The sequence below is a fragment of the Nicotiana sylvestris genome, chromosome 11, assembly GCF_000393655.2.
Source record: "Nicotiana sylvestris chromosome 11, ASM39365v2, whole genome shotgun sequence".
Taxonomy (NCBI): Eukaryota; Viridiplantae; Streptophyta; class Magnoliopsida; order Solanales; family Solanaceae; genus Nicotiana; species Nicotiana sylvestris.
This window is the reverse complement of record NC_091067.1, coordinates 50907006-50928614: the sequence shown is the minus strand read 5'-3', so window position 1 is coordinate 50928614 and position 21609 is coordinate 50907006. Positions and strand designations below refer to the sequence as shown.

At 37.3% G+C, this 21609-nt stretch overlaps 1 protein-coding gene across 1 annotated transcript; it reads left to right on the top strand.

Annotated features, from left to right (window-relative positions):
* The first annotated feature begins 13589 nt into the window (after positions 1-13589).
* LOC104242258 (NADPH--cytochrome P450 reductase) lies at positions 13590-19887 on the top strand. Its single transcript, XM_009797287.2, has 18 exons — positions 13590-14307; positions 14892-14951; positions 15063-15139; positions 15264-15321; positions 15414-15497; positions 15624-15660; positions 16016-16085; positions 16187-16375; positions 16486-16578; positions 16760-16985; positions 17067-17150; positions 17233-17384; positions 17858-17954; positions 18211-18360; positions 18442-18519; positions 18638-18760; positions 18862-18975; positions 19455-19887. The coding sequence occupies exons 1-18, from the start codon at positions 13939-13941 to the stop codon at positions 19533-19535; spliced, it is 2142 nt and encodes a 713-aa protein (XP_009795589.1). The 5' UTR covers positions 13590-13938; the 3' UTR covers positions 19536-19887.
* The last annotated feature ends 1722 nt before the right edge of the window (positions 19888-21609 follow it).

Sequence of the window (21609 nt, the reverse complement as noted above, 5' to 3'; positions counted from 1 at the left end):
TTCTTTTCAGTTTATTTAACATTGTTCTATCTTTTCTGACAATTGTATTAGAAGTGACTGCGTTGGCATTTAGTAACTCATGTACTCGATGACACCTGAATTTTGGGAATTTTGTATTTGAGTCGCAGTTATTCCTTTTGGTTATCTGTGTCACTTTTCACTGTTAAACTCAATATATCATGCTTTAAATTAAAATGCATAGTTATTGTTACACCCCACAATATTACGTCAATATTACTTCCCGCAGTGTTATATTATGATGATGTTACGTCTAGCAGTATTATATTATGATGATGTTACGTCTTGTAGTATTACATTACGATGATGTTACGCTTCGCAGTATTAAATTATGACGATGTTGCACCCTGTAGTATTGCACATTGAATTTGTCGTAAGATAATTGACATCAGTCCAAGGAAAAGATTATTTGGAGATTATAAGGATTATGCTATTTCAAACAAGTGATGGGTAAATTCGTGAAGGTGGGGGGAGAAGCAAGTCAAAGAAAATGAATTTTCGTCGAAGTTTGACATTTTGGGATAAAATACGGTCCGAGCTAAATACCTGGTATATATGGACTAGTACCATACAAGGTACCACATGGCTATGATAGTAAGGTATATAAAGTGTATTAAAAGTGAATAATATTTTGAGTAAATTGAGGTAATTCTTAATTATGTGAGTAATTGGTTAATTATTGGATTTGTGAATAAATATTTAAGTGAAATTTGTTGGATAATTATAAGGGGACAACTATACATGTGGGGGTATGTAAGTGTGACAACAAATTTCCACCTAATCAAGCCTAAAGGAGGTGGTGGCACTATTTACATCAATATCTCATTTTTGGGTGTAAAGATGCTAATTAAGAAGGCCTTTCTTGGTTCACAAAGTGAAAAGGCATATACGGATGAAAGCTTAATCAAAAGTCACACACAATATTGGCAATGTGATTCAGCAACTTCAAAGGAAAGATTCATAACTTATGATCAAATTCAAAGGAAATTTCAGCAACTTATTCAAAATATTGTCAACGTGATTTTGCTACAAAAATCATACGAGACTACGTAATGTTATAGCAACGGGATCTTGCGATTCTAAGGGAATACGGTGCAATATTTCTCAAGAATATCATACAGATTCTTCCCTACTGCGGTCCTCCGTTACGTGTTTTCGCAAAAAGAGGATCGGTTCAGGTATGTTAAGGCTATCCCTTCTTTCTTTCTGGCATGATCTATATGACACAAATGAAACGAGCAAATGCGCAATTTCCATAAATGACTCTATTCATAAAAATGCTAGAGATGCTTATGTTCTTGATTCTCCATGTGTCATATTATTCTATCATCTATTCATGCGTCTCAGAAAAATATGTAAGTTGAAAAAGTTTACTTCATCATATTATTCAAAGGCAGAATGGTCTTATAACACTCCAAAAAGATTTTATTGACGTACTTTCCCATGCATTGCATTCATTTATACATGTACATTGACCCATGACCAGATGGAGTTATATACGTATATATATATGGGATATGGGATATAAGAAAAGGTTACGGCGTTATATACACATCACCACCTGATCAGCTGGTATACATTGATGATTTGCCCACAGTGGCCGAGATGATATAATGGGATGCCCTCAGAGGCCTGATGTTGTTATGAACACATATACCTATGCATGGTATGACATTTATACGCATATGCATGATATTATAAAAAATAAAATGATTCACAGAGCTATGCAAACGTACATGTCGAGTCTTTTACTCCATATTTCTTGCATGTCTATTATTTACTGATTTTCATTCCTTACATACTCGGTACATTATTTGTACTGACGTCCCTTTTGCCTGGGGACACTGAGTTTCATGCTCGTAGGTCCCGATAGACAGGTCGAGAGCCCACCAAGTAGGCTATCAGCTCATCGAAAAATGTTGGTGCCCTCTAGTTGCTTCGAATTTGCTTGTTTGGTTAGTATGATTTAGATGTGTATTGTCTGGTATGGCGGGACTCTGTCCCGACCTTTATAAAAATTATGTATTCTTAGAGGATTGTAGACAGATGCCATGTACCTAAAAGATTGTATGGCCTTGTCGGCCTATGTCCAGTGTACGAGTGGTTATTTTGGCCTTATAGGCTCGTATGTCTTATGTATAAGTTGGTATCACATGTTATATTCTACTTATGTCTCGACAGCCTTCCGGCTCAGTTATTTATGATAGTATGACATGAAAATATACATTATGTTGGTACTCAGTTGAGTAAGGTACCGATGCCCGTCGCGACCCATCAGTTTGGATCGTGATAGTTATTTTATGATTGTCGGCTTGCCTAGTACTGTAATAGGTACCATCACGACATGTTGAGTTTTGGGTCGTGACAGGAAGCCTTGGCATACAATGAGCTAACAATGGGGCTAATCTCAATGCTCCTTGGACCTCCCTTCCAGAACTCCAAGTCTTGTGGCGCACGCCCATCGCGAGGCTTCGTGATCTGACGCCAAGTTAAGGAGGTGTTGATGACTAAACCTCATTCCATTTCAATTTTTCACCATATTTGGTCACTTCCACCATTCTAATGCCCTCTGATTGTACAGTATACAAGATATTACACGGCCCAAAATCCAACTAGTTGTAATGGCACCTAACCTAACCCGCTAGGTAAACCAAATATCCATAAACACAATCCAAATGAAATTAACATGAAATAAAGGATGAAATAAATGAATTTTTATACAATAAACCAAAGACTGGTAGTACAAGTCACGAGCCACTAAGACTTAAAATTTCAAACTAATAGGAAAAATGATACAACATCTGTTTGAAATGTATATAAACAGAATCTCAAATCTAGAACTACCAAGAATTAGTGGTAGTGATAACTAGAATGCAAGTACATCTTCAAAGCCAGCTCCCGCCATTCATAGCAACATCAACTCCAAGATCTGTACGTAAGGTGCAGAAGCATAGTATGAGTATAATCAAACCCATGTACTCAATAAGTATCTTAACTAACCTCAGAAGGAAACAGAAGCAAGAATCATAAATGATACTCGTTATCACCTGTACAGTTCATAATTTCAACAAGTATAGAACAGATACATGATCAAATCAGGAAATCTTAGGTAAACCATCTTGGTGCACACAATTCTTTGTTTTAAAGTGTTCTACTCAGTCAACAATCCAGCATATACAGAAGATATGCAAGTAAATCAGGTAAACAGTCAAGAAAATTGCAAGTAAAGGTGAAGTGAAATAACCACATATTAGTCCCTTGTGACGTGCAACCCGATCCAAATAATAATACGCCATTAAAGCCTGTTGCAGCATGCGACCCGATCCAATAATTGTAACCAGCTCTCCCAGAGCTCACATCAACCAGAAACCCCTCGGTTTCTCACAATCCGCGTGTACACCATCAAGACAGAAACATAAGAGGGTGATCCTAAGGGGATGGGTCCTTATCCATACACTGCACAGACAACTCACATGCTAATAATCTCAACCACACGGACAAATCACGTATTTCACGGACAACTCACATGCTATAGTATCAATATCTTGATCCGCACGGGCAACTCATGTGCTAATATCCCGATCTGCTAGGCGTGGTCATATGCACAATATCATAATCCTCCTAGCATGGTTACAGGCATAACAACACAATCCGCCCGGCATGATCATATGCACAACAACATAATCTGCCCGGCATGGTCATAGGCATAACAACACACTCTGCCCGGCATGATCATAGGCATAACAACACACTTCGCCCGGTGTGGTTACATGCATAACAACATAATCCGCCCGGCGTGGTCACATGCATCCAGTCCAAATCATATCACACAGAAGCAAGTATACAACACATGTACATGATGAATAAATTTTAGATTTCATGCTTCTGGACTGGCATAATAACATGCCAAAGTGTAGGCATGTAAAATGTGTGCTATCATAGCTCAAATCGGTAATTTAATCACAGAAATAGCAATTACCAAATTTATTCAGGGAAATAGCCTCTTCGTAACTCAAAAATAACTCAAATAGTTCATAATGATGTCACAAATATGAGAAACATTATAGCTTTAAGCTTAAAAGTCAATTCTAGACATATCATAGCTTAAGCACTACTCCGAGCATGGATAAATACTATGGTGCTCGCACATGGGCTCAAACCCCACACATATGTGAAGCCATACCACGTACCTAACACAAATAACTCCGGAAACTAGTGCCTCAACCAAGTCTAGATAAGATACTTACCTCAAGCAAGCCAAATCAACTAACAAGCAAGCAAAACAATACTCTATAAGTTCCATCCCGCACAAATCGACCTTCAAACGGCTCGAAACAATCCAAAAGTAACTCAAAAACATCAAATAATGCCCAATGAAACAAACCCAATAAAGGTTGAATCTCTATCAAATACTCAAAGGCAACCAAAGCGTCAAAACTGGGCCCACACCTCAGAACCTGACAAAACTTACAAATTATGATAACCCATTCAATTGCGAGTCCAACCATACTAATTTCAATCAAATCCGACTCTATATCAAAGTTCAAAACTCAAAAATGCACTTTAGAAAAGTTTATACAACCCCCCCCCCCAATTTCTCTTTCAAAATCACCAATTAATTACCAAAAATGGAAGATGGAATCACGAAATATAATCAAAACATAGTAAAAAATACTTACCCTATTCCATGTGGTGAAAATCGCTTCCAAAAGCGCCCAAATGCGAGCTCCATAACTCAAAATATGATAAAATGACCAAGACCTTGAGAAATAGAGTACTTTATAATTATTAAACAGAAGTACTCATCGCGATCGCGGGATTACGTACACGATCGCGAAGAACAAACGCCTCTGACACAAAATTGCCTTACGTGTTTGCGACAAAACTCACATGATCGCAATATACACAGCTTCCAAAGATACGCGAATGTGAAATATAACACGTGAACGCGAAGAAGAGACCCCTAGCTCCGAGCAAACAAGCGCGAATGTGATCCATCAATGCAAATGCGAAGCTCCAGTGCAACGGCTTCCGCAAATGTGACCCATTACTCGCAAACGCAAAGAGATAAAATTACCCGGTTTAAATTTCCACTACGCAATCGCATCCTGCCCTCCGCGATCGGGAATGACATCAGCAACATAAACATGGAGAAAAATGGTTTGAAATTAATCCGACACACGTCTGAGCCCCTCCGAACACCGTCTGAACATACCAACAAGTTAAAAAATATAACATGGACCTACTTGAGGCTTCAAATCACACATAATAACATTAAAGTGACGAATCGCACCAAGAATCAAACTTGAAGAACTTTTGAACTTTCAACTTCTAAAACATTTGCCGAACCATATCAAATCAACTCGGAATGACCTCAAATTTTGCACACAAGTTCCAAATGACATAATGAACCTATTACAACTCCCAAAAAAATAATTTGAACCCGTTATCATCAAAGTCAACTCTCGGTCAAACTTATGAACATTCGAAACCTTTAAATTTCCAACTTTCCCAAATAGTGCTGAAACCTTCTAGGCATATCCAAATGCAAATCCGGGCATATGCCCTAGTCAAAAATCACTATCTAGATATAACGGAACCATCAAAACTCCGTTTTGAGGTCAAATACACAAAAGTCAAACTTGGTCAACTCTTCCAACTTAAAACTTCCTAGTTTAGAATCATTCTTCCAAATCAATCCTAAAACACTTGAAAACCAAAACCGATAATTCACACAAGTCATAACACATCATATGAAGCTACTCAAGACTTCAAACAACTTAACATAATGCAAATTCTCAAAATGACGGGTTGGGTCGTTACATTCTCCCCACTTGAACATACATTCGTCCTCGAACATGCCAAGAGTCGTTCCAAAGCCATCAAATCATTGTGTAAACTCACCATGAACAAACCCAAGGTTTGATACCACGTCATCCTAATCCATATAGGCCTGACAACACAACATAGGTGAAGATCCTTACTTCAACCTTAGTCCATAAACCTTAGAACCTAGCTTCCAACATCTAGAATTCATTACAAGACCCGAGTCACGTATCTACATACTGTATAAGTCTAAATAAGCTTGTTTCAAAGCCATAACCATAACCTAAGATGTAATCACATGATATATCATATAACTCGCATACTCATAGTAATAATTTTCAATCACAGTAGCTATTCAAAAACAAATCCAGTACCGGTAATAAACCTCATATCAAATAAAACATCGTCCAAAACCTTTATACACTGCCAATGATGAAAGAATCACGCAGAAACTCATAACCACTCATAAGATCAACAAGGCATGGAGGGCTCTCTCTCGTCCGACAAGAATCATATCCAAATTCTAAGCTGATCAGTGACATTATACAACATTAATAACAACAATCCAATATAATCCCTGGGGTTTGGGGAGGGTAGTGTGTACACAGACCTTACCCCTACCATGGGGTAGAGAGGCTATTTACGATCAGTGTCATTATCTTTCCAAATATTCCGCAATCAAATCTGATAGTACTCATTCCAGTCCAATAACATCATCCTATCAAATACAGTTACTCTACTGACACGCCACACCAGTACCACCTCAAGCCAAAAACCGTGCAATCCGTGCACCCATAAGCAATATCTCAAATGTACCCAAAAAATGGAAAATGACTCAAATGATAGAACCATTCCGTAAGCTCAATAGATACCACCACAAACACAATGCTATGAACCCATCACACAGAGTATAACCAAGACACACGAATCTAACACGAAGGACCATATCACAATATAACTCTGCTGCAATACGTGACCCCATCCAAACACTGGTCCACATGAAATACCTCGAGTCTTAATGGTCAAAATCAACAACCACACGCAATTCGACATCAAAAACATGAAGTGCATGACTATAACCATGAAGAAATGAATAACACAATATACTACAACCCGAAAAAACCATAACCAAGGTGCGATCAGTCATTCAACACCCCAAGAGCCATCTCACTTGAATTCCACTACAAGACCCAAATAGAACTGCATCATGTGTGCATATAACCAATAGATCACAACTCATCTTAGAATAGAAGAGTAACACATAGAACATATCAGAACACGAACAGCTCAACTCTAGCTGAATGACACACCCATCAATAATAATAGTGCTGATTCAACAAATCCGACCCGGTGTAGAGTACACATCCTCATTGGCCTACCAATGGGCCCCAAATCAACTCCGATCATTCATAAATAGATAAATAACCCTTCAAAAATCCATAATGACCTAACCATAACACATACTATTAGTTGTCTAACTTTGGCCATATCTTCATAGTCCGTAACCAAGGAAAAATTCACCTCTAAGAACGCCTGGTCTCCAAATTCCTAGAATACCGGAATCACCATATCTGATCCCAACTCATCCACTCAAGTGACTGGCACATACTTTATACACAATCATTACACGAGAAATACTTCCAAAGTTCTTCCATGCCACATAGCAAAATCTGAACATTAGTAGTCGATCAACCAGGCGAGTACTGCACTACCAATGAAGCAGTTGTAAACCAAAACACAAGGCGCCTTCTGAAATGTGCACCCTTCTCAGGTAGTACCAAATAGTACTAGCATTCATTTAACATCTTAGACCAACCATACTGTCTAAAATTCATGACCTTCCTTTCAAAACTGAACTGCAACCTAGTACATGCAAACCTCAATCCCACACAACGCCCCGTATCTATCATGCCATTATATGAAAAAACGAGAACCCCGGTATCAACTTTGAGTCATAAGTAGAATTCATACTCGATTAGTCAGAAGCCTTCCACTTGATTCCATCCAGAAAAAAATTACAATACACAACATACTCCTCATGCTGGTAGAAAATATCCATCCCAAGTCGTGGTAGGAAAAATCGAGAACTCTAGAAACCCATTTGCACATAACCAAGCCATTAGAACTGAATTCCTCTAACTCAACCAAGTCATGTAGGTTGCCAAAACTCAAGAATATTGCCACAAAACACCGGTAAAGCATCACCACATCATCAGAACCAAAAGAACCGATTATTTCCATTACCATACCGATCTATTTCTCCGAGTTCTTTCCAAATTAGCCTAAAATTGACACTTCTCCTTGACCTAACACTATAATCCTTACCCAAAGCTTACCATAAGAGATCCTAGTATGAAACCACATCGTCCTAAACTTCATAAGCCACTGTATTCCCATTTAAAATCTCAAAATATCACATCCGAGATACCCACTATGAAGAGACCTTATGTGTATCTAAAACTATTTCCCTTACCTTTCTGATACTGAAATGTAGGATCCATAATGATCTAGAAATACCGCGAGCCCCAACATCCTCCGATGCAAATATCAGGTCTTAGCCACTCAAAAATTCGGAATTCCTCTAATACCACATATAAATCTTGAACCCATTATAACTTTACGAGAGTCATCCACCCTATTCTAATCTCAAATGCACCGTCCAAACAAGTCGAATAATATGTGCATCATCATCACACCTACACCCAAAGAAGTAACATCATCTTAACACAACCGAGTAAATACCTACTCCATGCACACTGCATCATTCATGAATGACCAACCCAAACCATTTCATGATTTCCATATACCCATAAAGTGTAATACATCATGTATCTAGAAATTTCTTTACTCTATTCATCATCGATCTCAACCTCTGCAAGTCATAACTGATCCACAATATGCCTCAGACCAAAACTAATACAATGTATAACTATGTAATCTAATCGTCAATAGCAAGTTTCCCTACTCAGCTCAAAGCCATAGAACTAACATCTGATAACCCACAATACCTTTGCTTCACAGATGCCACGATCATGCACTGAAATTCAGCTAAATCCTTCATGAACTCATATACCACTAATCATATAATACCTCAACTCATCCGATAAACTCATGTTCATCCTCGTGACAATCGAGCCAACTTCCTCAAGAGATCCAAACTCAAATCGCAACACATATAACCCATTGGTAGAAAGAAACTCTCCACATAATCATCACAAGAATCACACACCCTCAGAACATTCCGTAGGAGATAACCCTCATGCTTAGCCTCAAACTGACATCTCTCTATGCCCTTCCACGACCACAACTACTATGCACTCACTTAATGTTCCCGAGTCTGTACTCGTCAACAAGACATGAGAATCTACTTCGTTCCACAAATGAACAACATGAAAGAATCTCTCAAGACACTCATAACTCAAGATTTTATAACACATCCACAGAAATCGAGCATTTATAGTCCTTTCTCATCCTAAGCAAAATCTTCCCGTCATATCTGAACACATCCCACAGTCACATCATATATATCATATAGCTATCCAACCATCTACCGAGCCATAAATACCACTTTTAGGGACACCACCGGACATATGAGTCCAACAAGTGCATACTCGCACAACTAAAACCACCGATCCCAAGCTACAGTCAAAACCCGGCCTCAAGTCCTCCATACTGGTCCATTATCATAACATAGAAAATACATCTCGCATCTCATCCAGGGAACCACAAGCCATCGATGCACAACTAATACCAAACGTTCAACATAACACACGAGTGAATGGAAAGAATTCAAAGAGATACGCTTCAAGCTGAATCAATGTCGCACGTTACAGTAAGAAAGATGGCAAGTTTATCCTAAATGCCATGTAGACTCTCAAAGATAGGTATGGACGTCATCATACCAATCCGCAAGACTCTACTAGACACTTGCTCATGACTTATAGAACCTATGAACCTAGAGCTCTGATACCAACTTGTCACGATCCAAAATCTAACTAAATATGATGGAACTTAACCCAACCTGTTAGGTAAGACAAATATCCATAAACACAATCCAAATGAAATTAACATGAAATAAATAATAAATAAACTGAATTCTTATACAATAACCCAAGGACTGGTAGTACAGGTCACGAGCCACTAAGACTTAGAGTTTTAAACTGATAGGAAAAATAATACAACATCTGTTTGAAATATACATAAATAGAATCTAAATCTAAAACTACCAAGAACTAGTGGTAGCGATAACTGGAACGCTGGTACATTTTTAAAGCTAGCTCCCTCCATTCACATTAACATTAGCTCCAAGATCTACACGCAAGGTGCAAAAGTGTAGTATGAGTACAATCGACCCCATGTACTCAATAATTATCCTTACTAACCTCGTCAAGGTAATAAAAACAAGAATCATAAATGATACTTGTTATCACCTCTACAGTTCATAATTTCAACAAGTATAGAACAAATACGTGATCAAATCAGGAAATCTCAGGTAAAACTATCTTGGTGCTCACAATTCTTTGTTTTAAAGTGTTCTGCTAAGTCAACAATTCAACATATAAGGAAGACATGCAAGTAAGTCAGGTAAACAGTCAAGGAAATTGTAAGTAAAAATGAAATGCAATAATCACATATCAGTCTGTTGTGGCGTGCAACCCGATCCAAATAACAATAGGCCAATAAGGCCTGTTGCGGCATGCAACCCGATCGAATAATAGTAACCAGCTCTCCTTGAGTTCACATCAACCAGAAACCCATCGATTTCTCACAATCCGCGTGTACACCATCAAGAGAGAAACATGAGAGGGTGACCCTTGGGGATAGATCCTTATCCACACGCTGCACGAATAACTCATGTATTGCATGGATACCTCACATGATAATAATATCAACCGCACGGACAACTCACGTGCTGCATGGACAATTCACATGCTATATTATTAATATCTGGATCCGCACGGAAAACTCACGTACTACACGGACAACTCGCGTGCTAATATCCTAATCCGTCAGGCGTGGTCACATGCATAATATCATGATCCACCTAGCATGGTCATAGACATATAACACAATTCGCCTAGCATGGTCATAGGCATATAACACGATTCGCCCAGCATGGTCACAAGTATAACAACATAATCTGTGTGGCGTGGTCACAAACATCCAATCCAAATCATATCACACAGAAGCAAGTATACAACACATGTATATGACGAATAAATATCAGATTTAATGCTTCTGGACTAGTATATTAACATATTAAAGTGTAGGCATATGCAATGTGTGCTATCATATGCACATGGGCTCAAACCCCACACATATGCGCACTCGTAACAAGTAGCTATCACAAATAACTCCGGCAACTAGTGCCTAACCCAAGTCTAGATAGGATACTTACCTCAAGTAAACCAAATCAACTACCGAGCAAGCCAAACAATACTTTATAAGTTCCATCCCGCACAAATTGACCTCCGAACGGCTCGAAACTAGCCTAAAGTAACTCAAAATATCAAATAATGCCCTATGAAACAAACCCAATCGACAAAGATCGAATCTTTAATCAAATGCTTAACGTCAACCAAAAAATCAAACCTGTGTCCGTACCTTAGAACCCGATAAAACTTATAAATTCTGACAACACACTCAATTAGAGTTCAACCATACTAATTTCACTCAAATCCGACTCCAAATCAATGTTCAAAACTCAAAAATTTACTTTAGGAAAGTTTAAACAAAACACCCTCTTTCTCTTTCAAAATCACCAATTAATTACCAAAAATCCGAGATGGAATCGCGAAATATAATCAAAACTAAGTCAAAAATACTAATCCCAGTCCATGCGGTGAAAATCGCCTCAACAATCGCCCAAATTCGAGCTCCATAGCTCAAAATATGATAAAATGACCAAGACCTTTGAAATAGAGTACTTTATAATCACTGTACAACAGTTCACATCGTGATCGCGGGATTACCTATGCGGTCGCGAAGAACAAACGCCTCTGACACGAAATTGCCTTACGCGTTCGCGATACACACAGCTGCCAACGGTATGCGAACACGAAACATAACACACGAACACGAAGAAGAGACCCTCAGCTCCCAGCAAACCAGCGCGAACGCGAACCTTCAATGTGAACGCTAATCTCCAGTCCCACAATTTCCGTCAATGTTACCCATTACTCGCGAATGGGAAAAGATAAAACAACCCGGTCTAAATTTTCTCTACACGATCGCGTCCTGTCCTTCGTGAATGATACCAGCAATAATAGAAACCAGCAACATAAACATGGAGAAAAATGGTTTGAAATTAATCCGAGACATGTCTGAGCCCCTTCGGACCCCGTCCGAACATACCGACAAGTTCTAAAATACAACAGACCTACTCAAGGCTTCAAATCACACGTAATAATATCAAAACAACGAATCGCATCTCGAATCAAAGTTGAAGAACTTTTGAACTTTCAACTTCCAAAACTCGTGTCGAACCATATCAAATCAACTCGGAATGACCTCAAATATTGCACAAAAGTTCCGAATGACATAACGAACCTATTCCAACTCTCGAACAATAATTCGAACCCGATATCATCAAAGTCAACTCTCGGTCAAACTTATGAACATTCCAAATCTTCAAATTTCCAACATTTGCTAAATAGTGCCGAAACCTTCTAGAAACATTCAAATGCAAATTCAGGTATACGCCCGAGTGCAAAATCACTATTCGGACCCAACAGAACCATCAAAACTCCGTTCCGAGGTCAAATACACAAAAGTCAAACTTGATCAACTGTTCCAACTTAAAGCTTCCTAGTTGAGAATCATTCTTCCAAATCAATCCTGAAATACCTGAAAACCAAAACCGGCAATTCAAACAAGTCATAATACATCATATGAAGCTACTCAAGACTTCAAACAGTTGAACATAATACAAATGCTCAAAACGACCGGTCGGATCATTACATATATCATCTCCCAATTATCTTACTACCGTCGTGTCGACCTGTACACACTTTATGATCACTTTAAAAAAATATATTATACCTGTATTTAGTCATAATTAAGGTTAAAATATATGGGCCTTTACAAGCAAGTTTGATTTACATTGTTAGAACTTCATGAGATTGACTCTATAGATGAAAAGGTATTCATGCTTGGTGTAAGCACCATATTACTTTGATATCGTTAAATGTTAAACTGAGATTGAAATATATATTAGCCAATTATTATTATGATTATTAAAAGATATAAGTATGTCGGTACATACATGTATAGTATCGAGTGATTTGGCATAAATGCATACATAGTTACTTTAAATTCGTTATTTTATTCATGTTTTGATTTCTTCCTACTCCAAACCATCTGGGTTACCAAACCGGTTTTCTAGGTCTGCGCTCTTGATTACTCTTTATTGAGAAATTTGTTTAACTAATAAATAAATAAGAAATAGTGGGAGTTTTAATTTTAGTTTCCTTCCAAAAGGTCTACCTAAAGGAGCGGGCTGGTAACTGCTAAGGGGCGTTTAATAGTCAAATATGACATACGCATACGCCACCAACATAAAATTTGTACCAATAGTCTTTCATCAAAATAAGAAAAGGACCGAAAAGGGCATTTCAGAAATCTCGACTTCAAAAAGGAAATTCATTTTTACCCACCAAAACATACCAAAAAATGGTACAATATAATACTTAACCATAGTTAATACGTAGTGTCTGTGTTAGGTGGGTTGACCAGTCTGGGTTGGTGGGCGTTGCCTGTTTGGCCGTCCCCTTTCTCTCTTCTTTCCTTCATTCATTCATCACTCCCTTTCAGCTCCTCCATATATTGCTCTCCCCTCTCATTTTAATTTCCTCAGCAAGTCTCTCCAAACCTAACCAAATTCACCAGCCAAAAGACTCTCAGTTCTAAACCAAAAGCTTTTACTTTGTCATTCTTTTTTCCCTCGTTTTCATCGCCTTCTCTCCAGTTTTGTCACCTGTTGAATCATCAGAGTTAATCTCATCAACTGGGTAATTAACGCTACCCAGTTGAGCAAAATTCACATAGAGTTCAAATTTTCCACTTTCAGTTTGGATTCTTGATTACATAGAAAAAATGGATTCTACATCAGAGAAACTTTCTCCTTTTGATTTTATGGCGGCGATCTTTAAAGGTGGAAAGATATTCGATCAACTGAACTCATCATCAGATTCTGGCGACTCAAGTTCTCCTGCTTCGTTGGCAGCTCTGCTGATGGAGAACAAAGATTTAATGATGATGTTGACAACCTCGGTTGCTGTCTTGATCGGATGTGCAGTTGTCTTGATGTGGCGGCGCTCCTCAACTTCTGCTAAGAAGGTGGTAGAGCCGCCCAAGTTGGTGGTTCCTAAGTCGGTTATTGAACCTGAAGAAATTGATGATGGCAAGAAGAAAGTTACCATCTTTTTTGGTACCCAGACTGGTACTGCTGAAGGCTTTGCTAAGGTTTGTCATTAACTAAAATATTTACAGATTTAAAAACTGTTCCATGATTATTTATTGGAACACTTATATATTCTCTCCATCCAAATTTAAACTCCTGGACTTTTGAAAGGTGTGATCTAAAACAGCCATATACATTTGGGTGTTGATAAGTAAATTAGGAAGTTTAAAGTTAAATCATTTGGAAATATAGAAATATGTCATTCTTACCAAAATGGGAAATTAGGATTATTCTAGACATTTACATATCATTTGCAATCCTGTTGTTGGAGGCCACAATTATCTGATAGTGTAAAAAACAATATAAGTTAAAGTGATAGAATAAATGTTAGTAATTGTTTTTTTGTGGATTTGGTGGTCATGATTTTTGAGCTGTAAAATCTGTCAAATGGAGTAATCATATTCCATAAAGTCAAAGTCTAAAAAAGTTTCCAACTTTTAAACATGTGAATTGACAAAAAGTGGTGTACGAATATACGAGGAAGGTAATTTTGTCATCTCAGCAGATGATTTGCAAATAAAGGTGACTTTTGTGGTGTTGTTGATGGTCATGAGGACTACTAAGTGATTTTAATGGATTTGTATAGGCACTTGCCGAGGAAGCCAAGGCCAGATATGATAAGGCTACCTTTAAAGTGATTGATATGGTGAGTTCTTATTTCTGATATGTTTTCTCTATAAGTGTGATATATAAAGTGAAGCTATTGATTATGAGAATACTGATTCACTGTTTCTGATTGCTTAAATATCAATTCTAGGATGATTATGCGGCTGATGATGATGACTATGAAGAGAAATTGAAGAAAGAAACATTGGCATTCTTTTTCTTGGCCACGTATGTTGGAAATTTCGAATTTGAATAATTACATGCGCAATGATCTATTTGTATTTGCCATATATGAAAACTTGCATATATGCAAATGATGTTACTAACTTGGTTAATGGTTGGTTGGTTATAGATATGGAGATGGTGAGCCAACTGATAATGCTGCCAGATTCTATAAATGGTTTGTTGAGGTAAATGTAATAGATTGATCAAGTAATCTATCATTTTTTGCGTTTGAGTTCGTAGCATCTCAGCTTAATTGTTGTACTGTTATTCTCTGAAGGGAAAAGAGAGGGGTGACTACTTTAAAAATCTTCAGTATGGAGTATTTGGCCTTGGTAACAGACAGTACGAGCATTTCAACAAGGTATGAGATTTTCAGTGTTCTTGCACTGATTCCTGTTCCTATATTTCCCGAAATACATTGGAAAAAAAACTAATATGTGAGCTTTTTGCTAATGTGTTCTTCTTTGTTCTCTTTATTGGTTGACAGATTGCAAAAGTGGTGGATGACCTTCTCGCTGAGCAAGGTAGTATTCTCTTTTTATTGTAAACTTTGTTGTTTTCTGAATATGAAATATTGGATAACTGTTCTCTAGATGGATATCATTCACATGACGCTGTTCTGTATAATTAGCACAGTAACTTGAGCCTTTTAGTTTCAGCTTAGTTTATATTTAAATCACTTGCAGTAGAGCATGCTATTCACTCAATCTTAGTTTGAGTATTTTGATTGTAGAAAGGCCGTTTTTAAAAATAGCATGGTAAATAGAAAGACCTCCTTAAATTCAGAAATTAAAGTGTGGTGTAGAGGAAACCTATCGCATTGGGTTCTAGAATAATAGCTTGGTTCTCCTTTCTTACATGCATTTGTATAAACTACAGGCGGGCAGAGGCTTGTTCCTGTGGGTCTTGGAGATGATGACCAATGCATTGAAGATGATTTTGCTGCATGGTATGTTTACAATAACTTATATTATTATGAAAGTAGTTCCCTTTTGTATTCTCAATATTTGTATGCTCATACCAAAAGCCTACATCATGTGAATGCTTTAGGCGTGAATTAGTGTGGCCTGAATTGGATAAGTTTCTTCTGGATGGGGATGATGCAACTGCTGCAACTCCATATACCGCTGCAGTTTTGGAATATAGGGTTGTTACCCATGAAAAGCCTAACAACGACTTGAGTAACACAAATGGTCATGCAAATGGACATGCAATCATTGATGCTCAACATCCCTGCATGTAAGAAGCTAACATCTCGCTCTTCCTACGTTCTACGTCTTTGGATTTCAAATTCTGTATTATTCTTTCTTCAGTTCTAATCTTGCCTCTATGTACCTCCGTGTCTGCAGAGCTAATGTTGCTGTGAAGAAGGAGCTTCATACTCCTGCTTCTGATCGTTCTTGCACTCATTTGGAGTTTGACATTTCTGGAACTGGAGTTGTGTAAGTCGTCTGTTAAGTCATTCAACATTTGATGCTTTTTTTATTCTTTGCTCAAGAACTCTCTCTCTCTCTCTAATATATATATATATATATTGCATGTGGTTATTTGAAGCCAAGTGATACTGTTGTCATTGAAATTGGTTGTGGTCATGTTCTCTAAAATTGTTCTTGTGTTTCTCAGTTATGAAACTGGTGATCATGTCGGTGTGTACTGTGAAAATTTGATTGAAACCGTAGAGGAAGCTGAAAGGTTACTAAACATATCACCTGACACTTTCTTTTCCATTCACACTGATAAAGAAGATGGCACACCACTGGGCGGAAGCTCATTGCCGTCTCCCTTCCCTCCTTGCACTTTAAGAACAGCATTGACTCTGTATGCTGATCTTTTGAGTTCTCCTAAAAAGGTAACTTGTTTTCTGATCTTGAATTTCCTTGTCTTCTTCTGTGGGCTATGAAGTACTCATGTTTAATTGCATATCTTGCAGTCTGCTTTACTTGCTTTAGCGGCATGTGCTTCTGATCCAAATGAAGCTAATCGATTAAGAAATCTTGCATCACCGGCTGGAAAGGTGTGGACTTGTTGCATTGTACTTTGACTTAGTAGAGCTTAGGTTCATTATTCTCATGTCTCTGTGTAACTTGTTTCTTCAGGAAGAATATGCTCAGTGGATGGTTGCAAGTCAGAGAAGCCTTCTTGAAGTCATGGCTGAATTTCCTTCAGCCAAGCCTTCACTTGGGGTTTTCTTTGCTTCTGTTGCTCCTCGCCTACAACCGAGATTCTACTCTATCTCATCATCTCATAGGTTAGTAACATCTTGCAGTTCTTTCAAATTTAGAAAGTAAAATGTTGGAGGGCTTGTTCAATATATCCTGGAAGTGGCACAATGTAGGATGGGAATGACATGAATTAACCACAAAGGCTAAACTTTTAACACTTCCTTATCAAAAAAGAATGGCTAACCTTTTAACATTAGTATCCCATAATGGGCAGCAAAAATGAGGATTGAAGACATTGTTTTAGAGATTGTCATTGGAGAATTATGTTCCTAGTTTCTTGGAGGTAGGTTTTCTTTTATTCGTTGAACATAGTAGGAGGCACTTTCGGCAATATCAGACATACTGTTGCCTGACATAACACACCCTCCTGATGTTTTTTCTGCCATTTTCTGTTATTTTTGTACTACCTTCTGGAAATGAAAGATTGCTTCTACTTCTTTCCGTCTATTTGATTTGACAATTCAGGAAACATAACCTTATGATCTACATTTACTTGCAGGATGGCGCCATCTAGAATTCATGTTACTTGTGCACTGGTTTACGACAAAATGCCAACCGGACGAGTTCACAAGGGTGTCTGCTCAACATGGATGAAGGTATTTACTAAATGAAGTCTGAACTGTTGTGACATATTCAAATAAATTATAAGGACCCACTTGACTGGTTTTACCATGGTGCATTTAGCCAGACGGAGACTTTTGTCTTCTTGCCGCTTTTAGCTTAGTTTATTAGGAGTTACTAACTCGACTATTCAGTGATCCATTCATTTCTTTTGAAATTTCTTAGACTGTTCTATGTTAAAGGAAATGTAGCTTTTGTTCTCATTCTATTTTCTTTTGGTTCCTCTTTCAGAATGCTGTTCCTCTAGAAGAAAGCCTTTCCTGCAGTACAGCACCTATTTTTGTTCGGCAATCAAACTTCAAACTGCCAGCTGATAACAAGGTTCCAATCATAATGATCGGCCCTGGTACTGGGTTGGCACCATTCAGGGGTTTCCTCCAGGTTAGATTCAAACCATCAGAGACTGATCTAAGTGTGAGTCCTTGAAATGCAAAGCATTTGACCTTTCTGTTATCTTTTCAGGAAAGATTAGCTTTTAAGAAAGAAGGAGCTGAGCTTGGTCCTGCAGTGTTATTTTTTGGATGCAGGAACCGCCAAATGGTTAGTTTTTGAACTGGTTATGGATATCAGCGCAATTTCACCCACATAAGCACAGATGTTTGCTACTATAATTTATGTCTGCACTACATCCATTCAACTCATCTGTTCGTATTTACAGGACTACATCTATCAAGAAGAGTTGGACAATTTCCTTGAGGCCGGTGCACTTTCTGAGCTAGTAGTTGCTTTCTCTCGTGAAGGACCTAACAAAGAATACGTGCAACATAAAATGTCAGAGAAGGTATGCAGCTCATTCACCCTTTTGGTACTGGTGCAAATAGAAGTTATCTTATGCCAATGATTGTTTTGAGATATGTCACCTAACTATATTCTGGTGTCTAGGCTGCGGATATCTGGAACATGATTTCTCAGGGAGGATACGTATATGTCTGCGGTGATGCAAAAGGCATGGCTAGGGACGTTCATCGGGCTCTTCACACTATTGCCCAGGATCAGGTAAAACTTCTCAATAACATAAGTACTATTTTCTGGCTGTGGTCTTTATTCTGAGACGTGAATGGGCTGTATGTTCGGCTACCTAATCCACCTCTCCTTATTTAATTCCATTAGTCATTTGTCTTTTCTGTTGGAGGGTTTTTGACTTGTCGAAATATTTCATCACCACTAATGACCCAGACCAATTCAATGTACTTTACTGGCGTACCACTTTAAAAGACACAATTATAAGTAGTTTATCACGGGCTGTGGTGGCAGGGCCCCTTATAGGGGTTTTTGACAATGTTATTTGGTTTCTCCCTACCAACAAACGAATGCTACACCCCTCACCTAAAGATACCAAAGATTTTGACAAAAAGAAAATGAAAGAAGCAAATTAAACAGAAGAGGAAACGTAAAGAACGTCTTTTGGACGTGCACAAGCTGTTGCAAAACCTTTGCTTAGATTGAGCTGACAACTTGGCTTTACTTTATCTCAGGGATCGCTCGACAGCTCCAAGGCTGAGGCCTTGGTGAAGAACTTGCAAATAACTGGAAGATATCTGCGTGATGTGTGGTGATCGTCTCTATATTATATTATGCAAGCCAATTGTGATTAGCGAAATATATAGGAAGGCAACGTGCAAAGAACAATCAGCCTTTCAACAGGGAAAAGAAGTGTACGAACTGTCGACACAGCTTTTCCGATTGTATGATTCTTTTTTAATTTTTTGATGAAGAATTTTTTGGTTCATGTTAATTTATATACAAGAATGTAAGGCAAATAATTACGTTAGTATTAAGTTTAGGCAATGTATATCGAGAGCTTGTAATCTCCCTATTGAACCAGCAAAATGGTTCAGACAACACTGTATGCTGTTGATTAATTGGTTTAAGACCATCTCGTTTTATACAAGTTTCAACTCTTAGTCATCGGCAATCTTAAATTACCTATGAACATCTGAAGAAGAAAAGTCAAAGTTCCGTGCCTTATGGATTACATTAATGGACTACAAAATAACAAAAAAATCGTGAAACGTCTCTATTTTGTGATTGGTTTGTCGTGTTATACAAGGAGTCATTTTCTCACAGGAGCAGTGTACGTGGGGATAAGATAAAAGAACAAAAACAAATATAAAAAGTAAAAAACTCAATATATATTTTATTTTCATTTTCAAATAACAGTTTCAAATGTAGAACCAAAATAAAATCAAAATATTCTACTGCCATATACTAGTATGGAGTAATTTTTTCCCCCTGAGGATTAAAGATTAATATAATTGACTTTATTATAAATACATAGATTTGGAGACAAAAAAGTCTTGTATTAGCAGGATGCATGTTGAGGCCGAGTTGGCAAAGATTGGCATGTGCATCACTACGTGGCTCAAGAGTCGTGTTTTCGTGTAACTAATAAACTAAATAAGTTAAATATGATAGTACAAACCGAACATATAAATGAAAGCAGTAAAAATTTATATACAAGATGCATAAATTTATATACAAGATGCATAAATTTATATAAAAGATGCAAGTCGGCCTAAAGTGTGTAAGCAGTTTGCAGTTAATTACATTATTTTAATTTATTACAGAAAGAGTTAGTACTTATTTATTTGCAGCATACATGTTGCCACCGAGTTGGCAAAAAGTGTGGCCTGTGCATCCCCACGTGACTTAATTAGATACATCGCCATCTAAGTTGTACAGAAATGAATGACTTCTCGGATCTAAATACTTTTAGATTCTGTAAAGTATATACACAGACAACGTAGTCTATGATTTTCACCACACTTTGAAACTAACAACCCCACGTAAAGAAAGTCTCAAATGGTTTATGACCACAGAAAAAAGGAAAAAGCTCAAATAATTAATTGTGTTAAGAATAAATATAAGGAGTAGAGGGTAGTTGAGATACAAATAAATGGAAGGTTAGGTAAGAAAGGACTGGTTGCTGGTAGACATCAGATGTCATCCATCCAACTATTTGTGAATTGCACACTTTCATCATTACATAAATAATGCTGAAAATAATCAATACTATTATTTAAGTACATTCACTTTTTTAAAATACTTATTTGTAAAATTTTACTTGTGCTAGGTTTAGAATTATTTTGTTGATTTTGATCTCTTCAGACATTACCGTGGAAAAGGCAGTTTTACTGTGTTGCTCTCGAAAATCAAAGTCGCACTTAGCTAGCATAAAAAAAATTGAAATAAAATAAATGTTAGAAAGATGAAGTTGTGTTTGGACATATATTCTATGTAAAGAAAAAGTTAAAGTTTTGTGAATTAAAAAAAAGGGAGAATTACACATAAGTACAATTCACACACATATATTCAATTTTGCAAAGTTGTAGGTAAAAAATAATAGGCTAATATTCAATATCCAACTCCAAATATGTTCTGAATATCACTATTCAATTAAAAAAAATTCAAGCTTCTAATCCAGTCTTTGAATCAGTAATTGTGACTCAAATATTAGTTTAACAAACCAAATCCATTTGGATGGTGAGAATTAGATTTTAAAGATAATCCACGATTGTTGAACAAGCTTAAATACATGAGTTTAAATTTTGAATCCGATTTTGTGAGAAATTTAGAGTGAGTGTTGTTTACACTTGTTAGAAATAGTATAAAAATACAAAAATTGAAGTT